Raw genomic sequence first — 19,780 nt, 5'->3', positions numbered from 1 at the left:
GATTTCTAACTTGACCTGAAATCACAGGAAGACAGGCTTATGCACAATTTGGACATGAAGCGGGCCCTCCTCTTCTAGCTGAATAGGACACGCTCCACCAGACAAAAGTCACAGCTGTTTGTCTCATACGCTACACCCCGTGTGGGCACTCCAATCACTGCCCAACGTCTATCCAAGTGGATCGTAGGTCTGATAGAACTCTGCTACCTACTGGCGAGACAGCCGTTGCCAGGCCCGGTGCGGGCTCATTCCACCAGGGCTGTCGCGACATCCACTGCGTTTCTGAAGGGAGTACAGCTGCAAGATATTTGCAAAGCCGCAACCTGGGCCACGCCTAATACCTTCATCAGGCACTACGCCCTAGACGTCCGCAAGTCCACCAGTGACAGTCTGGGACGTCAGGTTTTATCATCGGCTAAGCAGTACACACCTGACAGTACCCACCTCCAGGTAGACTACTGCTCGCTAATCTCCCATTGGTGTGAAGCACAGAGACCACGAAGAAGATAAACAGGTTGCTTACCAGTAACTGGTGATCTTCAAGTGGTCATCTGTGCATTCACACCACCCGCCCTCCTGCCCCGCTGCTGTCTTCTTCTACCTGTTTTGTTAGGAGATTGATACACGGCGGTTGGTAGGAACTGGCGGGATGTCCGTGCCTGCCCTTCTGGGCAAGCTCACTGGGGCTCCTGAGCATGCTCAGTTGGGCCAGGCACGAAAATCCTTTTAAGAGAGCTTGCTACGGCACCGGCAGATCCAGCGCAGGCGCACTAGATCCCATTGGTGTGAATGCACAGATGACCACTCGAAGATCACCAGTTACTGGTAAGCAACCTGTTTTTCTGTGGACGTCAGCACATGCTTCTTTCCAAAGCCACTTTTATTACTCTTCATAGCATTTAATTTTATTTTTAGTTGAGATGAACACAATGATTTAAAATGTAAGTGCAGGACTGGTAAGATATGGGGAATGTTAGCCTACTGTGGAACCTTGGAGTTCCTTTTATGTTGCTGAATGATCTTTCCTGCAAGAAACTGCTTTTAAGCCAACAGCAAAGAACACTTCAGGTGCTGCGTCAAAGTCTAGCTCTGTCTTGTTGCTTCTGAAGGATGAAATAGCCGACTTCCTGACCGGTGTGCTCACCCGAGCAGACAGCCATTCAGGTTCCGATCCTCGTGATCTAGATGCTGAGAAGAAGAAGAAAACACGTGACTCTGCTAGAAGAGATCTGTCTTTTGACATGCCAGAGAGGAGCAGTCGGCCTGCATCCCCTGCAACCAAGGTCCCGGCTTCACCTTCAGGTTCAGAGGTGAGAACAGCAGTTTTGGGGCAGAGTGCAGTGAGGGGAGTCCTATAAGGTGTAAATGATGATAAAGTTAGTGGTTTTCATTTTTTGGGCTATGTCTTTTTCACATTCAAAGTAAGATAATCTTAAATAACCAATCATAGTGCCTGTTCTAAGGCATTGGCTGTATGCATTTTTCTTATGGAAACTGACTAGACTAGATTGTCTGTACCTCCCCTGCGTATTTTGGTTATTTTTAGTTTATTACCAGATATTTCATTTTCTCTTTAATATAGGTATTCCTATTACCAAACATATGAATTGCACAGAAAAATATATGATTTAAACACAAAAAGGGGGATAAATGCATATGCTGGATGTTAGTACAGTAGTACCCTTGGAGATACAGTAAGAAATATTAATACAACACAGAGGGTGGGAAGACAGTGGAAGCAGTGCAACTCCACTGTGTAAGCAAACCCTGTGAAACTTTAATGCATTCTTTTTAAGAAAATCATTCTGCTTGCAAGTCTTTTCCTTAACTGAGCCTCAGGGCTGATGCAGCACTTCACAAAAATAAACTTGGGGCAAAAATCCCATGATTTAATGCACATGTGAAAGGTTCATAGGGGAAACTTGCTCCATGGTGAACCTGGGCATTGAAAATCAAATTCAAGTCCATAGTAGCTCCTGGACATTTGGGTTATGTCTTGGTTGTGTTCTTAAAATGTGCTTGAAGTGCCAGCTTATCATGTAATAATAATTTTTAAAGCCCCATATAAATAAGTAAAATCAAAAACTGTAAAAACAGCTCAGTAGAGCAACTACAACATGACCGAGCTTCAGTTTATTGGCCCTTATCGAGCCCATAACTGCTTTTGACCCTTAGTTTGGGTCGCTTGTCTGTTGACAAGTAGAGTTGGGTGTCATCAGCATAGTAATTTCACCTGACTCCAAATCCTTAGATCAGTGGTGTCAAACTCAATTGTCACGATGGCCGGATCTGACATAAATATCACTTTTTCGGGCCAGGCCATGTGTGCCATAAAATATAATGCCCGGTACCAGAGAGAGAAAATGTATAAAGGATAGCAGCTGGTAAGCTCCGAGTTGGTGTTTCCTCACTGCAAGGCCCCATGGGCTGGAAGGGGGCTGCAGAGGAAACCCACATAGGTGGACTGGAGAGGCAGCAGTGCAACACTGGGCAGACACTCCCACCATGCTTAACTGCTGAAGACGAGGTTGTTTTGCCATGCTGAAGCCTCAGTGGAGTGGCTCCACCCACTCCCCCTAGTACTCCCTCCCTTGCACCAGTTGCTTGTGGGCTGCATAAGAGCCTATGTTTGACACCCCTGCCCTAGATGACCGATCCTGGTGTTATCATGTAGATGCTAAACAGTTTGGAGTAAGGGGGAAAAGAATAAAGCTTTGCAGAGCTGAAACGATGGTACCGTCCCCAGCATCGCCTTCTGCAGCCCATTGGTTGCAGCAAAGAGAGAAACCACACGATGCTCCTATGGTCCGTCAAGTGTCGAGGAATGCACTCCTTGGTAATAAGGGGCAACTTTTATATAAAGAAATTTTTTAGCTGGAAAAACAATGTATTTTTCCTTTATGTATACTTTAAAGAAATTTTTATTTAACTCTCTTGGAAGTGACCCAGCCTTTGGGTGGGGTGGCAGAGCCAATGCTCACTATAACTCCAGTGGTCTTTGGAGGAGAGCTGTACCAAGGGGTCAGTAGCAGGGCTAGGACTCTGAGAATGAGCTTTTTATTCATTTTTTCTTGTGCTACAAATCTAATGGTATGGGGGCGGGGCTTTTCTTTCTTTGGGCAGGATCTGTCCAGTGTCTCCAGCAGCCCCACCTCCAGCCCCAAAGCTAAAATGGCCACTGTGTCATCTGTTCAGAAATCCACTCAGATCGGTACCACTCAGATGATGAAGAGGCCTGTGCAGAGAACAGAAGCAATGTTGGCACACAAAACAGCTCAAGGTAATTTTTCCTGTTTATGTCCTTGGTGAGGCTCTTGACCTGCTAGATGTACTTACATTTTGACCTATGCAACAAACAGCTTCCCTGCTTATGTTTCCAGAGTTTATCCAGTAACATAGCTTTCAGATAAGAGTGTAAAATCCTCATTTATTGTCCTTTCTTGCCAAAGCCAAAGGGAATCTAAGAATGGGTATACTGACTTGGGAAGTTTGAAAGGGCTCAAGTATGCTAATAAGCTGTGTTGTCGTTAGGGAATGTCTTCCTGCAGGTTGGCTTATCTTTGTTAAGCTTTAACTTGAATGTGCAGATGTGTGTGTCCCCAACCAGTTGACTGAATATTTTCTGAGACATATATAGTATTGGCTCATACTCTAGAAAGGAACAACAAAGAGCAAAGTTGCACAAGGACTTCTACAGTGGAGGGTGGGCAGTTTTGACAGAGATGCAATCCATGGGTTGGATCCCGTGGTCTCTTTCCTCTTGAATGGGAGGAGCTCTGCTTACAGAAGAGGCAAAAGGGAGCGATTTTCTGCCCATTGCCTGCTGCAGTATACTGTCATGCATAGCTGTTACTCCACACAGGTCCCACAACTCCAGTAAATAAACTTTCCTGTGATTGGAAATGGCTGTTGGGGGAAGGGGAAAGCCAGAAAGATTGGGGACCTTGCAAGGTCCTTCTACTGGATCCAGCTCTGTGCCTGGTATGGTCTGTTGAACAGATTTGGGTAACTTCAAGTAGATGTTGTGGTGGTTTACCATCCGCTGATTGTGGTCTATTGTGGACCACAAACATGCCAAATATGAAACAGCCAAGGCACCGGATGGCTTGTGTGTGCGTGCATGCACATGCATGCATATTTACCTTTTGGGTTTCTGCGCAGTCTTTATGGCTGCACAGGTCTGCTAGCTCCCAGTAATAACACACTCTCACCTTCCGTTGAGGTATGGATCCTTTCTACTCTGCTCTTAAACAAAACATATCTTGTTAATCTGATGTGATGCTTCGTTTTCTGCAGTAGTTAGATTAGAATCCAGACTCTACTTATAGCATTACCTGCTTAAATGCTGTTTTGGTCTCATGACTTCTGGGGTGTGACATGCTGTTAGGAGGAGCAAATGTTTGCTCCATGAAAGAGTGGCATAATAGGGCAATGCAGAGCCATTGGGAATGTTCCTACTGAAAAGAAATAACCCAATTTAAAAGAGGACATCTTGGTTATAGTGGAACTGCAAGAGCTGGTAATAGTTAAAGAGTTAAGGTAGCTACAGGCTGGAAGGGGGCTGCAGAGGAAACCCACATAGGTGGACTGGAGAGGCAGCAGTGCAGCATTAGACAGACGCTCCCACCATGCTTGACTGCTGAAGACGAGGTTGTTTTGCCATGCTGAAGCCACAGTGGAGTGGCTCTGCCCACTCCCCCAGCACACTTTCCCTCTCTTGCACCAGTTGCTTGTGGGCCACATAAGAGCCCTGGATGGGCCTTATGTTTGACACCCCTGCTCTAAGGAAACCATTGACTCTTTAAAATTACCTGCTGTCACAGCAGACACCACAATACAGATGGCGTTAGTCTTTCAAGGACAGATAGAATGGTTCCCAGAAAAGGGAAAGCTTATGAAAATTAAACTTGAGGACCTTTAATAATAGTTCTTTCTGAAATAACCCAGCATTTCAAGGACTACCTGAAAAGATGGAGGGGTAGGACCCACAACGTTTCTTCCAAGGTGGTTGGCTCTGGCAATTCAACTGAAGGATGGAATAGAATTGGATACATAAGAGTTTAGCCACTATAGGATAAACCTAGATCCTGCCCAGGAAATACTATTGTAACTCTTCTCCATTATTGATCTGAAGAATAGATCTTAAAGGAAGCAAGGGACACCATAGGATAAACCTAGATTATATACTATTGTAATTCTTCTCCATTATTGATCTGGAGAATAGATCTTAAAGGAAGCAAGGGACAGGGTCACTTGTCTTTTTAAGATGCCCAAGTCCAGATTTTCCTGGACATATCACCAGACTCGCTAAAGAAGATAACAATTTACGCCTGTAACTGGGGCTCTGCACAGTGCTGTTGTGTTACAGATGGGGATTTCCATTTAAATTAATGATTGTGCTTAAGGGTTCTATGCTGGCTGTTAAGTGATCAAGAACCAAGACATCTTGCTGATTTCAAGATCACATCTCAGATACCCCAAAGAACCCCATAGGAAAGAACAACAAGAATCATTGGAACAAGGTGCCTCATGAGGGACTGTCAAAAACATGAGGGATTAAAGAACATTGTGGCTCAGTCTTCTAGTCGGCCAAACATCTTAACATTAAATCATTAAATATTTTTTATCAGTCAGGTTTGAAAGACCACAATTTACACAATACCTGGGTAGTTCATATTGTAGGCAAATGCTGCCCATTCATGCAAATGGGAATGGTTCTGTAGAGTGATCAGTCACAGGATATAACTTGTGGTAGAGGGAAGCAGTTTCTCTTTTTCCCATTACTGTGATGCCAGGCACAGAGGCATTGCAGAGTCTGTCCGAGACATGAATCTCCAAGGCCTTGTCTTGCTTATAAACAAAGCTTAATTTATTCAAATGGATAGAGTGAAAATTATGAGAACCCCAGTTTCCGATTTTTCCATGGAAATATTGGGAAATATGGAGGATTGTGTATATGTGTGTGTCAATTTATTTTGGAATGAGTGAAATGTGCTAAGATTGCAGCTCTCTCTTGTAGTATTGGGTAGATTTTTAGTTTTCATTGCAGATAACTAAGGGAATTTCTTAAGTAAATATGCCAATTAATACAATTGTATATAATAACAATGTTCTACATGATGCATTTCATTTTGTTAAAAGAAGCAAAATCTGCTTAGTAAATGCAAATATTGTGTTTATTTCAGTTTTTATTCAAGTTCCTTTATATAAAAAAGTACAAAAGAAGTGTGTGTGTGTGTCCCTCTTCCCACTTTGAAATTGTTGGGAATTTTACAACTCTGTGTAATGATTGCTGTATAAATACAGCATGAGAAAATGGCTTAATGCAGTAAGTTTCATCCTGTGGTTGTGGAGCCCCTCTTACTGTGATATAGTCACAGAATTTTTTTGGCTGCCTTTTGGAAATTCATACTGCCAGTATGCATGTGTAAAGAGCAAGTCCTCCTGTCTCTCTTTTCAGAGAGGGGTTCTCACCTGTGACCTGTTCCTCATTTGGAGGGATATACCTTCTTATGGTTAGTTAACGTACCTGTCTTGGTATGCTGCCCATAGTGCTGGCCTTGTGGCTGGTGAAGTCATAACGTCTGACTCCCTTTCTCCTTGTTATGTGACTCTGAAGTTACATGATTTCTCTGCCATATGGCTGCAGCTCAGTGAGTTTTGGACTGAGTGGGTACCAAATAATGAAAGACTGAAGGCCGCTGAATTAAAGCACAAATTTTTATAGTCTCTAGTGAGGGTCAACATTAACCTTGTACCCTCAGGTTTTACATCCCATTTTATCAGGAAGGAAGTGACTTCTGCAGTGTTTAGTGCTCGTGTCTTGTTGGAAGAGATCTGCAGCACTGCCATGTGGGCATCTGCCTTTTCCTTCATGTGGCATTACCAGCTGTACACTTTCACACTGCTTGAGGTTGCATTTGGGAGGTGGGTCCTCCCAGCAGTTCTTCCTCCATATTTTGTAAACAGTGAGGTTCCTGCCCAGTATGTGGATGCTGCTGTTTAGTATCCCTTACCAGGATAACTTGTTCTACCAGTAAAGAAATTTTAGACTTACCATGAATGTTGCTTTTCATTAATGGACAGAAAGTACTCTGCCCCACCTGGGTTTTCTAGATGTTTCTGGGATTGGATTGAGTGGCTAGTCTCTGGCTCTCAGGGCTTCAGCCAGCCGTGTTTTGAGTCCTGGAGATAGCACTTGGTCCTATCCTCTTCTCTCATTTTCAGGTCTCAGTGTTAGAAACTAGGGTTGTGCATTCGGATCTACCTGAACTGAAAATATATTCGAAAAATACCTTATCAGTCTTTTTCGGGTATATTTCAGCTTCCCAAATGTATTCAGGTTTTCTCGGGGGGGGGGGGGGATGAATTCCCGGAAAAATCCTAGATATATTTGGGGATTACTGGATAGATCCTAAAACAGCAGAGAGGCAGTAGCAGATTGCTTCTGTCTCTCAGCTGTTTGTTGGGCTTCTACTGCAGTCCCTTTAAAGTTTAAAGGGACTGCAGAAGACAGCCTGAGGATCAGCTGTGTGGGGGGAGAGACTGCTCTCCCCAGCTTGGCTTAGGACTGGCTTCTTGCGCAGCCCGACTGGGCTACAGAAAAGCCATTCCAGCCAAGATCACCTGTTCCTGCATGGAGCAGATTGCTCCCCATGGCACAGCAGACCCTGGGGCTGGCTTCTCCTGCAGCCTGGTTTACACTGGACTTCAGGAAAAGCCATCCCAGCCACTATCTGCTCCCATAATGTCCTCCCACTTTTTTTTTTTAATGATATTTTTCTTCTTGGGTCTGTTGGACTGGAAAAAATTCAGGATTTCAAAAAAAATCCCAGATCCAAATACCAATAGCCCCAAACCCCAAAATACCCATTTTAAAAAAATTGCACACACCTATTAGAAACTCAGCACAGGTTTGGCTACTTTGTGTACAGTTAAAAATAGCCTCTCCTGTGTTGTTTCCAAAAACGGAGGGAAGAGACGTTCCCCTTGCTGGAAGGAATTAACATTGATCATTTGGTTTAGCCCTGCCTGTGACTTAAGTGGAAGGAATAGCCCTCTCTAGCATAATGAGAAGAAACATTTATGGTAGTCCAACATCTTAAGGGCAGCATATCAAACAGCACTATATGAGCCGCCCTGAGCCCTTTTTTGGGGGTAAGGCGGGGTATAAATTTAATAAATAAATATGTTAAGAAGATTCAATTTCCCCCTTTTGTAGATGTTGCTGGTAGCAGAAGCACAAATTAACAAATGTCTGTCACAGCAGTTGGTTGGGAGTAGCCCCTAGATCCATGATGTCTGGGCAGCAGTACGTGCTATGTGATTGTTAGCCAGTACTAGCAGGTTGTATGCTGCATTCGTATTGCCTAGGCAGGGCACTAGAGTTGATGCTGTGTTGATTCCATATAATTATTGTTAGTCCATATGTGTCTGTGTCGAGGTGTGGTCTGTTTTGGAATAACTAAATGTCCATGTGTTAGTAGCTGATGGTGCAGCTACCTTAGATGTCTGGGTGCGCTTGCCCTGGTGGAAATTGCTGCCCAGTCTTCCTAGCCCTTGGATAGGATGCAGTGTATTTTGCCATGGTGGAAGGAGAGGGCAGCCTCAGTTCCAGGGGTGGTGGTGGTGTTGCTACTGCAGTTACACCAGTGGGAGACACTTCTGGGATCTGTCTGCCAGCCGCCTGCAAAATTATTTCTCTTCCCCTTGCGTGCATGAGGGAGGACCCTTCTAAATGCGAGCTGTGGTACTGTAATTCTCTCTGATTCATTTCAGCTCAGTTTGCTGCATTTCTGAAACAAAACATGCTGGTGAGGAAATCTCTTCCTCCTGGCACGTCTTCATGCCGCTTTGGTGAGTATCTCCTCACTTTCTGCCTTTGCTGCCTTTTATCCTCCATCGCCCTCCTTCCCTTCCTCTCCTTCTTTGCACTGATTTGGCAGTGTTTGGGAGCTGTCCTGCTTTTTGCCTCTGCTTTGATTTAATGGGAGCTGAAGCAAAGTGCTTAGAATGTTAGTCACTTTCTGTTCCCTCCTCACCCTTCTTTTTTAATATGGCAGGTAAATGATCCTTTTGAAAAATGTTTATTGGCAAGGGTTTTTTTTTTTTTTAAAGCACAGGGTTGTTGTGGCAACAGCTTTTGTACTGGGGCCTGAGTCTTCCCTTTTCTGGACCTAGAAGTGCCAGCCATGTTTTGTTTTTGTGGTGCCCCACTGACACACAAAATTGCAAATGTTAACAGCTGATGTGGGTGATTCTAGATGCTGCAGATGCAGCCCTAGTATGAGGACCCTGAGGCAGCTTCCTTTGACTTGATGGAGGGCAGCAAAGTAGGACATGGTTCTGACCTAGTACAGGGCACAGTCTCCTAGGAAGCTCTCATATGTAAGCCTCATTGAATGGAAGGGGAGCCCCAAAGATCTATGATGGTTCACTTCAGAGAGGCTTGTGCAGAAGAACTTCCTAGTGCACTGTGCTTGGTTAATTAATGTATGGAAAGATAGCATGGATTGATTTCTGGAGGCATATGGTTTTGCCTCTTTACAGAGATTGAACGTGATGGCCCTGAAGCACATCCCTAAAATGCTACAATTGTGTGGACTGAATTTCTGCAATGAATTTGGGGGAGGGGGCACTGCAACTGGGCATCTGTCATGTCAGGAGATTTGACCCTCCAGCTGGTACAGCAGCATCAACCACAAGGGATTGCTATTCAAACTTATAAACCAAATCCAAACAAACCTTACAAATTTATGGAGCGTGTGTGTGTGTGTATAACCTTATTCACACTGTGTTAATAGCACAGGCTGTGTTTCTACGCGTGACAGCATAATTTGGTACAAGGGAAAATGGTTACGGTCACTCCATTAACTGAATATGGTTGCCTCTGACAGCCCAATTCTGTGTATGTTTATCTGGTAGTAAGTTCAGTGGATATTACTGGGTAAAAGATACTAGAATTGCAGACTTAGTTGTCTTCAGTCACTTGAACACAGAGGAACAGTTTCAGTAATCAGAGCGTGCGTAACAGTTCTAGGCAGAATATTCCCTTCTTAGTTATTTGCAAAAAGAATGGCATCCTCTTCAGTGTGGTGCTCAGTAAGAAGCAGAAGTCTGTAGAGTTCCCATGATGTCCTCAAGATTGAGCAAACTGTGGTGATGGAGTCCTTATCACATTCTGTTAAAAAGCTCAGTGGCCACTAGCAACTGATGTTGCTCTGGTTGCTGTTAACTACATGGAGCTCCATCTGTCAAGAGCCATGCTTATAATTCTCAGTATTGCTGAATACTGTAGAGCCAGACTGGAAATTTGCAGGGAATGGTATGTGTGGGGTAAGGTGCAAAAGAAATATCTACACAGTAAGTGTGGGGGCACAGCCAGAGAAGTACTTATCATGACCCCCCCCCAAAAAAAAACCCTATTTGAAAACTTATTCAGGTTAAATAAATTTCAAATTAGTACTCTTCCTAAGCCAGTCCAGAGTGGAGTTTGGACTAAGTTTTCAAGAGCTGCTCTTCTTTGTTCTAGTTATCAGGGCTTTTAGGAATGCACATAGTGCGTGCGTGGTTGGCTTGAGCTCCTTTGCTGAATGACTAGATGAAAGGAGAGAGAGAGAGTTTTTCCTGTCTGGGTCAAGCAAGCCTCAAGCTCATTGACTGCTGTTCTTGGAATAAAAAATTATGGGTGACAATTAGTATTTCACAGCAAAAATAGCTCTCATTGGCTTCTCTGCTATCCATGCATTTAGGCCTAACATGCAGTGCACTTGATTTGTTCTAGGACAGCTGCAGAAAAAGTTAAATTCAGCCAAACACTTAGTGCATGCTTAATACATTTGTGGAGGAATATTTCTTTTTGAGCCTCATAGTATGTAGCGCCAAGACAGACTCTTTACAGTTCAGAAAAGACCATTGTGCATCCTTCAAATAGCCAGTCCCCTCAGTTGTCAAAAGATTAAGAGATTTTCACTGTGGAGTCAACGTGAGTTGTAGGCATGAAACAGCACAGGAAGAATGGGGAAAGAAACTAGAAAAATGCCAAAGAAAAAAAGATCAAAGAGCGAACTGTTTTCAAACTCAAATGTCTGTGTTCAAGCCTTTATCAAATAAAACAGCATGCAAAGAGAGAGAAACATTTGCTACATTCTCTCAGAGGCCAAGTCCTCTCTTCCCATTTGACTTAATAATATCAGAATAAAGAGTTACTTTCTTGTCTCTTGTACAAACATTTCATGGCTATAGGTGTGTTGAAGTTACCATCATAGGATCACTCTCTTGAGAAAACCTGTTCTGTGCTAGGATATGTTTCTGTGTACTGTGAATATCTCCCTCAATGCACCTTCTGCTACATCTGCAAATAGCAGCACAGAGACACGCCCCCAAATTGCAAAGTGAACTTGTGCTCATTCTGTATTGGTTTAAATCCCATTTCTATTGTAGATTTGCACTGTAAATTTCAGTGACCTTAGTTTTATCATCTGACACATGGAGCTAAGACAATATCATGAGGCTTTAGGTATTTGTGAAATAATCATAGAAGAATGTATTCAATTTTGAATTTATTTACTTATTATATAGTCTTTCTCATTGAGACTCAAAGTGGATTACACAGGATAAGTTAATACAGTCAACATGAAGAGACTCCAACAAGCTGGACTAGAGAAATCTGAATAAGCATAGCATTATTAGCTGTAACACAGAGTGCAGATATAATGTAGAATGTATAAAAATAGTATTACATCAGTAGAAAGAATGCAGCAACAGCAATGCAGTATTTGCTGCAAACACAGAATATATCCTAAAATGCAGCAGTATAGTCCACAGGCCCTTTCCTCCATAAAGCACCCTCCTGTATCATTCTGTTATAGTGTGGCCATATTTACGTTAATACAAAAGCCCTACTGAACAACTCCATTTTATGTACTTTACACGATGTGTGTGAGCCCTCCTGACCTTTTGAGGCAGGCTGTTCCACAAGGTGGGGGCCACCACAGAGAATGATTGTGTACGGGGAGGTTGTTGATCTTGTCTTATTGTAGGATGGCACCTGCAGATGTGGGCAGCTAATGCTGTTGGCTCTTAAATACCTGGATTGCTTCCTGCTATCAAATAACAATGCTGCTGGTGTTCTGTTTGCTGTTTGGTATAGCCAGAAGAGAGAGCTGTGTTTTAGAGTACTGTTGCTAGGTACGTGGGAAGCATCACTGCATTATCTCTGAGCTTGCTGAATGTAGTAAAGCAGACAAACAAAAAATGGTGCTAATTGTTCCATGCAGATGAAAAACACTGTGGAAGAGTTATGTGCTAAGAAGGAGAAGCTTGTTCAGTTGCCAGTAAATGATGGTGAAATTGGTGAAACTTACTATCAAGTAAATTGGTGAAACTTACTATCAAGGCTGGAGTTGAACTGCGTCTCGCTAATTTCAGTGCAACTTATTTTTAAGAGAATATGCTGAGAACTGTAGACTTGTTGTGGAATCTGATATGACATTGCCTACTACAAAAGATTATTTCTTTTTAGAGACTTCAACTCAACATGAGTGCAGATCACAATTTCAGTATCTGTTCTCTGCCTGTCCCCCCACAGTCTTCTAAATCGCCACCCTTCCTTCCCTGTTTATATTTTGTTGCTCTGCAGTTAGACCAGGGCACTGATTCTCACATGATCATGCTTTCCTTTGAATAAATATTTGCCATGCCTGCAGATCCTTATTGTTTGCCATCTAACAAATCGATTCTGTGAAGTTGATCAGAACTGATAACTACTTTTTACATTGTGGAAATGTATGTTCTGGGTCACCCTGAAATTGTAGGATTTTGGCAACTTTCGTCTTGAAGTAAACTGCTTTTCATACTGTCTGCTCTGTAAGAATGTAAAACTTAAGTGACTGTTTTGAGCATTTCTTTGTCATATAGCTCTGAATGAGTGGTTGACCAAGGGCTGCTGAAATCAGAGCGGAAAGGTTCTTGATGCACAGGAAGCAAAAGGCCACTTTTTACAAAGGACAGCACAAGGGAGCTCCACATGTCCAAGTTTAGGCCTTGGGGTTTTGTACTTCCCATTTCTGGCAGTAGAGGAGTTTAGGCCTTTGGGTTTTGTACTTCCCATTTCTGACAGTAGAGGAGTAGAGGAGCAATGAAATTGCTGAGCGGTCAGGTTAGAACGGATAAAAGGAAGTACTTCTTCACCCAAAGAGTGATTCACACATGGAATTCACTGCCACAGGAGGTGGTGGCGGCTACAAGCATGGACAGCTTCAAAAGGGAATTAGATAGGCATATGGAGCAGAGGTCCATCGGTGGCTATTAGCCACAAGGTATAGATAGGGGCTCTGGGGCAAGTGATGCTCTGTCTTCTTGGTGCTTGGGGGGGCCAACAGTGGGAGGGCTTCTAATGTCCTGGCCCCACTGGTGGACCTCCTGATGGCACCTGGTATTTTTGGCCACTGTGTGACAGAGTGTTGGACTAGATGGGCCTTTGGCCTGATCCAACATTGGCATCTCTTATGTTCTTATATCGTATAGTCTCAGTTTCAAATAAGCCGTTTTGTGTTGTCTGGTTCCAGTCTCTTCAGAGCAGCAGCTGGATGCAGGAGAGAAAGAAGATCTGCGAATGCAGCTGAAGAGGCACCAGGCTCCCAGCCCCACGCAGTGCAGCAAATCCGCCAAGCGGGCCAAAATCAAGGTGACCATTGTCTCCCATGGGGAAGCTGCTGGAGCAGGGAATGGAGTCCCCATGGAAGCATCACCAGAAAGTGAGTCATGGAAATTGGGAGTCGTTTTTACATATCTCCAGGGTAGGCAGGAGGAGACAGGAAAGGGGCAGTGAATGTACCAAGTCACTCGTATCATGTTTGAATAGCCTAACTGCATTTTGGCTGACAGGGATGAGTACTAAGGCTTGTAAAATATGGGTGTAGTAGGTGGATTCAGAGTTCAGTCCAATAGCTGTGATAGTGGAAAGCAAGCACCTAACATGCCATTCATCTGGTATGCCAGCATTTGGCAACTCTGTTTTAGAATAATATAGATGTTATCATTCATGAGCAATTTCTAGTTGCAGTTTAACAAATTTAGAGCCCAATGGCACCTTTAAGACCAACAAAGGTTTATGCAAGGTATGAGCTTTCATGTGCATGCACACCTTATCAATTTAGTTGAAAAAGGGAAGTGAGAACCACATATGCTGCTCTGAGTTCCTTCAAGTTTTCTTCTGGTATTCCTTAGAAGCCAAGTCAGTGAACCTGTTACATTTCCGTTGGATTACAGCTTCCTTCTTTGTACTTAGCTGCACAGCAACCATCACAACGGGATGGAGAACAAAAAGTATAACCATCACAGTGCTAGAGTCCAGTCATTCACTCCCTTTTTAGGTTTCCCCAGCAACCCTGCAGTGTCAAGGCAGAGAGTTTGAAAGGAGGGGAAAAGCTTGCTGAATAATGACAAGTAATTTCCAAATATTAACCTTTGTTATGGTACAAGCTAAGGGAAGATGTTTGTGACTAAACTGCTGCTTTATGGGTTGCTATTCCTCACCCAGTGTGGTGGTTGGGAGGTGGGAAATGTCTGGGGCATGCTGAATGTGAAAGGATTTGTTAGCATGGTCAGTTTTAAAGAAGAATATCTCAAGGGAGTTCCACTATCTTTGAATATGGATTGACAGAAATGACTTCTCAAACACTGTTAAGTTGGGAGTATAGCCATAAAAGCTTCCTCCTGGGGACCTCATTTGTTCTTTTAAAATATTTATATCCTGCATAACTAGTTTCCTGGATATCATGACTTCAGGATATTACCATGGCTTGAAATACAAAGTTGGTTACAAATGTAAAGGATCACTCTCTCCCGACCTGCTTCTATGCTGTGAACCTCTTAGGAGCCAAGTGAAGTGAGCAGAAGTGTTTCATTTCATCTGTTTCCTTTTAAAAGGTTGCTTCACATAGTTCAGTGTTTGGGAGCACACATGCATGATGATCATGTTTGCTGATGCATATCTTACAAAATTGGGCTGGGATAGGATCACCCCATCCATGATGTATGGGTACCCTGAGCTCCTTGGGGGAAAGGCAGAATATAAATGTCTTATAAAAGTATGCTGGCCTGGGAGTTGGCCACAGTGCATTGATTTGCACACACGTGGGTGCAGATATTGGTTCACCAAAGTGAAATGTGGAGGAACTGTGGTTAGCACAGTTGCAGAACACTTCATCACAGTGCTAGATGTTAACCCTGATAGTTAAATAGAACTAGATGTAAGCTAGATGAATGAATGAATCAGCTCCATTTGTGGAGTGAATGGTTTCAGAAGGGTAGTTATTCATTGCTGCTTTCTACAAACAGCCTCTCTTAGTAGAACAGGACTCAATAAAGCAGTTTGAGAACATTGAGATACGGAGGCTTCCAAAGCTGTAAAATGTACTTCTGCAAATCTTCCAATGGTTAATTTAACAGTATTTTTCTGTACTGTACAAATTAACTACTCTGTGTGTGTGTGTGAACACTGAAGCATACATTCATCAGCTTTGAAAGTTTCTGTTCCTTTAATTTAATTATCCAAACTTTATTTCTTTTCACAGAAAATAATGAAATGCAGAAGTTAACTTGAACAAAACAAGAATTCCCTCTTACCATACGTGGACAGAAGGAATATGCAAGACAATTTATATTTGTATCCAAAACACTACAATAAAAGCATAATTTTAACTCGGTTTTTGTTCCTGTGTATTTTATAAAATGTCTTAGAAGGATGCTAACAGAATCAAATGGATTAAATAAAGCCCTGCTATGGCTGATTAGCTGGTGAAACAAGGTAGTAGAGAGAAGAGTGAAACTAGTATAAGTGTCATGAGCCATGGACAGTAGTGGTTTGCCACATTTGAGCCTGCAGGCCTAGATTTCCAGTGCTCTGGAGGCAATGCCTGGTTTCCATCTTGTGCATCATGGAGCTGCTGATATCCAGAATCCATTTCATTTGTTGTTCTGTGGGTACCTGCTGAGTGAGTTGCATGATCTCATAGTATTTCTTGCATTTTTCACAGCAGTGTCAGCTTATGGAGTATGAATGCTGGAGCGTGCTACCTGAGCTTTTTCCAGCCCTTCAAAAGCAGCTATAATCGTGGTGAAGGAGAGAACTTGATCCCTCATTTCTTTTCTCTCATTTTGCAGCAGGTGCAGTGAAACCTGTTGCTGTGGCCTTTGGACAATCTGTGCTGGGTGCAAAAGAGGTGACGGGAGTGCTTGCCACTTCAAAGTGAGTATCTTTGAAACAGCCAGTTAGAGGCAGAGAACAGGTCCCTCGCTTCTCAGTTTAAAATGCCAAATTCAGACGGGCAATTAAAGATGTAACCATACCTCCTAATCAACTTAGGGTCTGTCTCATTCCTAACTTGATGGCAGAGAAGAACCTTACTAGGAGACTGCAGAATCAAAGGGTGATTTGCATGTAAAGATAAGCCATCACACAGAGAACTTCCCTATAACCTCACGTGAATTCAGATCATTTGTGCTTTTATAGTGAAAGTCAGCATATGCCTTTAGCTGTGAGAACTCAACAGATTTATATCCATATGTGATCGGCCTATATTAAGAACTGCCCAGGTGAACTCATGTGGTTCTGGCTGCTTTGTGTCACAGATTGCTGCATATGTGATCGGCCTATATTAAGAACTGTCCAGGTGAACTCATGCGGTTAAGAACATAAGAACATAAGAGACCAATCAAGAGCACAACGGGAAAAGGAAGGCACGTAGAGTGTGAAGCTTCAGGTGTTGCATGCAAAGTAGCCAAGCCATGTGTTTTGGGGAAAACAAAATCCCTTTGTTTATGAACAATTTTTCAGGTACCTGATAGAAATATCTTGTCCTAGCAAAAGTGTCTGTGTAATCATGTTTCAGTTTGACTTCCAGCTGGTGTGGCTCAGTCCTTAGACTAAGATGTGGGAGCCTTGGGTTCAAATCATTACTCTGCCATGGAAGCTCACTGGATGATTTTGGGCCAGTCACTCTCAGCCTAACCTATTTCATTCAGAGGGTGGTGATCGTGAGGATAAGATAGAGACAGGAAGACTTAAATTCCTCCCCCAGCTCTAACTTTGTTACCAACTTGACTGCATCTGATGTTTTCCCAGGCAAAGTTCTGCAGCAGACAGCCCCTCTATCAGTCCTACCCCCTCCGCTATAATCCCCAGTAGCACAGCTCCGAGTGCTTTCCATGCTCTGCAGAACAGGCTGGTGGCCAGCAGCACACAGTGTGTACAAGCACAACCCAGCACTCCACTCCAAGGTAACTGATGATGGTGTCTCATTTTGTGAAAGGCAATTCCTAGTCTGAAGTGGGTGTAGAAAGCAATTGTGTTACCTTTGTCCTGGATTTGGGTATTCCTTCAGTGCTTGCTTGGGCATCCTGGCATTGAGATGGATCAGCAAGAGGTCAGGTCAGCCAAATCATTTTCAGGGACTTGCAGCAATTTCAGATTCTTCTCTGTGCAAGGAAAGAAAAAAAATCTTTTCACATCTCTCTGGTTTCTTCAGGGACAGCATCAGCCAGCAGTCTTCTGCAGGGCTTGAGCTTCAGCCTGCAGGACATTGGCACAAAGCCAGCAGCTCTCCCAGCAAGTGTTGCTGCCACGGGGACTTCGGTTCAGGTAGGCAGCATTGGAGGTGGTGTGGTTGAGGTGCAAGTGCGTGAAACAAATGCTGAGGCATCAGACCGCATAGACCTTGTTTAAACTTCTGGATGTTTTATAAGATGAAGGAAAGTGGTGCCTAGTCTTGTCCCACTGCCACAGCCTGTTCTTTCTAAACCTTGCAGACCTCAGCCCTGAAGACCTCTGCACCCGTCCAGAGCTTAAATGCCATAACCACCAGTACAGGAACAATTGTTCGCACGATCCCGGTAGCCACATCTTTATCATCCCTTGGAGCTTCAGCAAGTGCAAAGCCCACCACCATTCATCAGCTGCTCACAAATGGGGGGCTGGCAAAGCTTGCAAGCAGCCTTCCTGGCTTGGCTCACATTTCCGGTCAGGGGGCAGGTAAGAGTCACACTACGACAGCAAAGTAGGGAGCAGTTCCTTTCCAAGGTGGTTTTTCCTGAACTAGCACCACATTTTGCTTCACCAGTAGGTGTGCTGAGGTTATCTGGTGAGCGTTAAGGATAATCTAGTAAGAACATAAGAGAAGCCAATGTTGGATCAGTCCAATGGCCCATCTAGTCCAACACTCTGTCACACAGTGGCCGAAAATACCAGGTGCCATCAGGAGGTCCAGCAGTGAGAATGACATAATCTTGAGCAGTTTGAGACTCCACTGCCACTCTCAGAGAGAGTGTTATAGAATGCAGAGCATTTCTTCATTTAGCCATTTGCACTGGTGTGTCGGAAGTCAGCTTTGAAAACAGAATTATATACATAAATAGCCTTTAGCCTAAAATGATAGCTGTTTGCACATGCTTTCAATGCCCTATGAAGGGAGTCATCGTGGTGGAATGGCTGGACTTAGACTGGGGAGACCCAGGTTCAAATCTCTGCTCAGCCAGGGAACTCACTGGGTGGTCTTGGGCAAGGCACCAGTTCTTTGCTTCACCAGGTTGTTGAGATAATGTGACCTAACTCAGTGTACCAGCCTAAGCTCCAGGAAGAAAGGCTCTGAGACGCAAATGTGATTCTGCAGTATTGAATGCTTGCTTTAAAAGACAAGGGAAAAAGTTGAGATTATGGTTTTCAACAATGCACAGATGGGCAGGAAGCCCACTATGTCTGAAAGCTGCCCCTAGAAGAGGTTATCTTGAGCATTTTTAAAACATCAACCATAGTGGCTCCAGTGTCTATAGTGAACTGTATGCTCTGAAGTCACCTTGCGCAAGCGAATGTTGCCTTTTCTCTTCCAGGCTTGAAGGCCCCAACCACTATCACCGTAACCCTGCGAGGACAGGCCAGCCGAGTCACCACCCTCAGTCAGGCTGCCATCGGAAGTGTCCAGCCCCAGCTGGAAGAGCAGCAGCTCCTGCTCCCACCACAGCCAGCCCAGGTAATTCTAACTGCCAGAATGAATAACTTTCAAATGGGGTGCTTGAGAAATCGCAGAAATTGCCCCTTGAGGCTTGAGAGCTAGTGTGGTGCCAGATTCAGATCACAGCCATAAAACTCAGTGGATGACTTTGGGTGGGACAACCATCCTCCCCCCCCCCTTTTCCAACTTACACAGAGTTTTGGGGAGGGCAGAATAAATGGGGAGACAACAGTGTATGTTGCCCTGAGCTCAAAGTGGATGACTTTGGGTGGGACAACCATCCTCCCCCCCCCCTTTTCCAACTTACACAGAGTTTTGGGGAGGGCAGAATAAATGGGGAGACAACAGTGTATGTTGCCCTGAGCTCAAAGTGGATGACTTTGGGTGGGACAACCATCCTCCCCCCCCCCTTTTCCAACTTACACAGAGTTTTGGGGAGGGCAGAATAAATGGGGAGACAACAGTGTATGTTGCCCTGAGCTCCGTGTATTTGCTTCCTGCTTTGTGGTGATGATTGCAGACTTTCAAAGCTGGAAACTTGGGGGGGTTTCCCCTAATGAAATATACAATGCTGTCAAATCTGCCTGCTGCACAAACCTTTTACAGAGTTGTAAATGGTCAGTACTGGCCTCTTCTCATTAGCTTCTTGACATCTCTCAGTTCCAGAGGGATTAGTGCTTTAGTTTGTGCAGCAGAAATGAAGAGCCTTGTGAGCCATTCGTAGTCCAAAATGCCTTCTGTTCCTGTGTTTTAGCTTCCAGTTCTTTTTA

At 43.9% G+C, this 19,780-nt stretch overlaps 1 protein-coding gene across 4 annotated transcripts in view; it reads left to right on the top strand.

Annotated features, from left to right (window-relative positions):
• KANSL3 (KAT8 regulatory NSL complex subunit 3) overlaps positions 1-19,780 on the top strand; it is a 35,259-nt gene that overhangs the window by 13,891 nt on the left and 1,588 nt on the right. For 3 of the 4 annotated variants that reach the window (XM_015423038.1, XM_015423037.1, XM_015423036.1), the window contains exons 13-21: positions 1,110-1,310; positions 3,124-3,280; positions 8,779-8,856; positions 13,569-13,757; positions 16,168-16,252; positions 17,129-17,283; positions 17,532-17,644; positions 17,812-18,034; positions 18,889-19,028. In XM_015423038.1, coding sequence (XP_015278524.1) covers positions 1,110-1,310; positions 3,124-3,280; positions 8,779-8,856; positions 13,569-13,757; positions 16,168-16,252; positions 17,129-17,283; positions 17,532-17,644; positions 17,812-18,034; positions 18,889-19,028 — 1,341 coding nt within the window. The remainder of the gene's footprint in view (positions 1-1,109; positions 1,311-3,123; positions 3,281-8,778; positions 8,857-13,568; positions 13,758-16,167; positions 16,253-17,128; positions 17,284-17,531; positions 17,645-17,811; positions 18,035-18,888; positions 19,029-19,780) is intronic. The other variant, XM_015423039.1, reaches the window with a different exon arrangement.

The sequence above is a fragment of the Gekko japonicus genome, unplaced genomic scaffold, assembly GCF_001447785.1.
Source record: "Gekko japonicus isolate JY-2015 unplaced genomic scaffold, Gekko_japonicus_V1.1 scaffold208, whole genome shotgun sequence".
NCBI lineage: Eukaryota > Metazoa > Chordata > Lepidosauria > Squamata > Gekkonidae > Gekko > Gekko japonicus.
The sequence above is the reverse complement of the archived record's forward strand: the minus strand, read 5'-3'. Positions and strand labels throughout refer to the sequence as shown.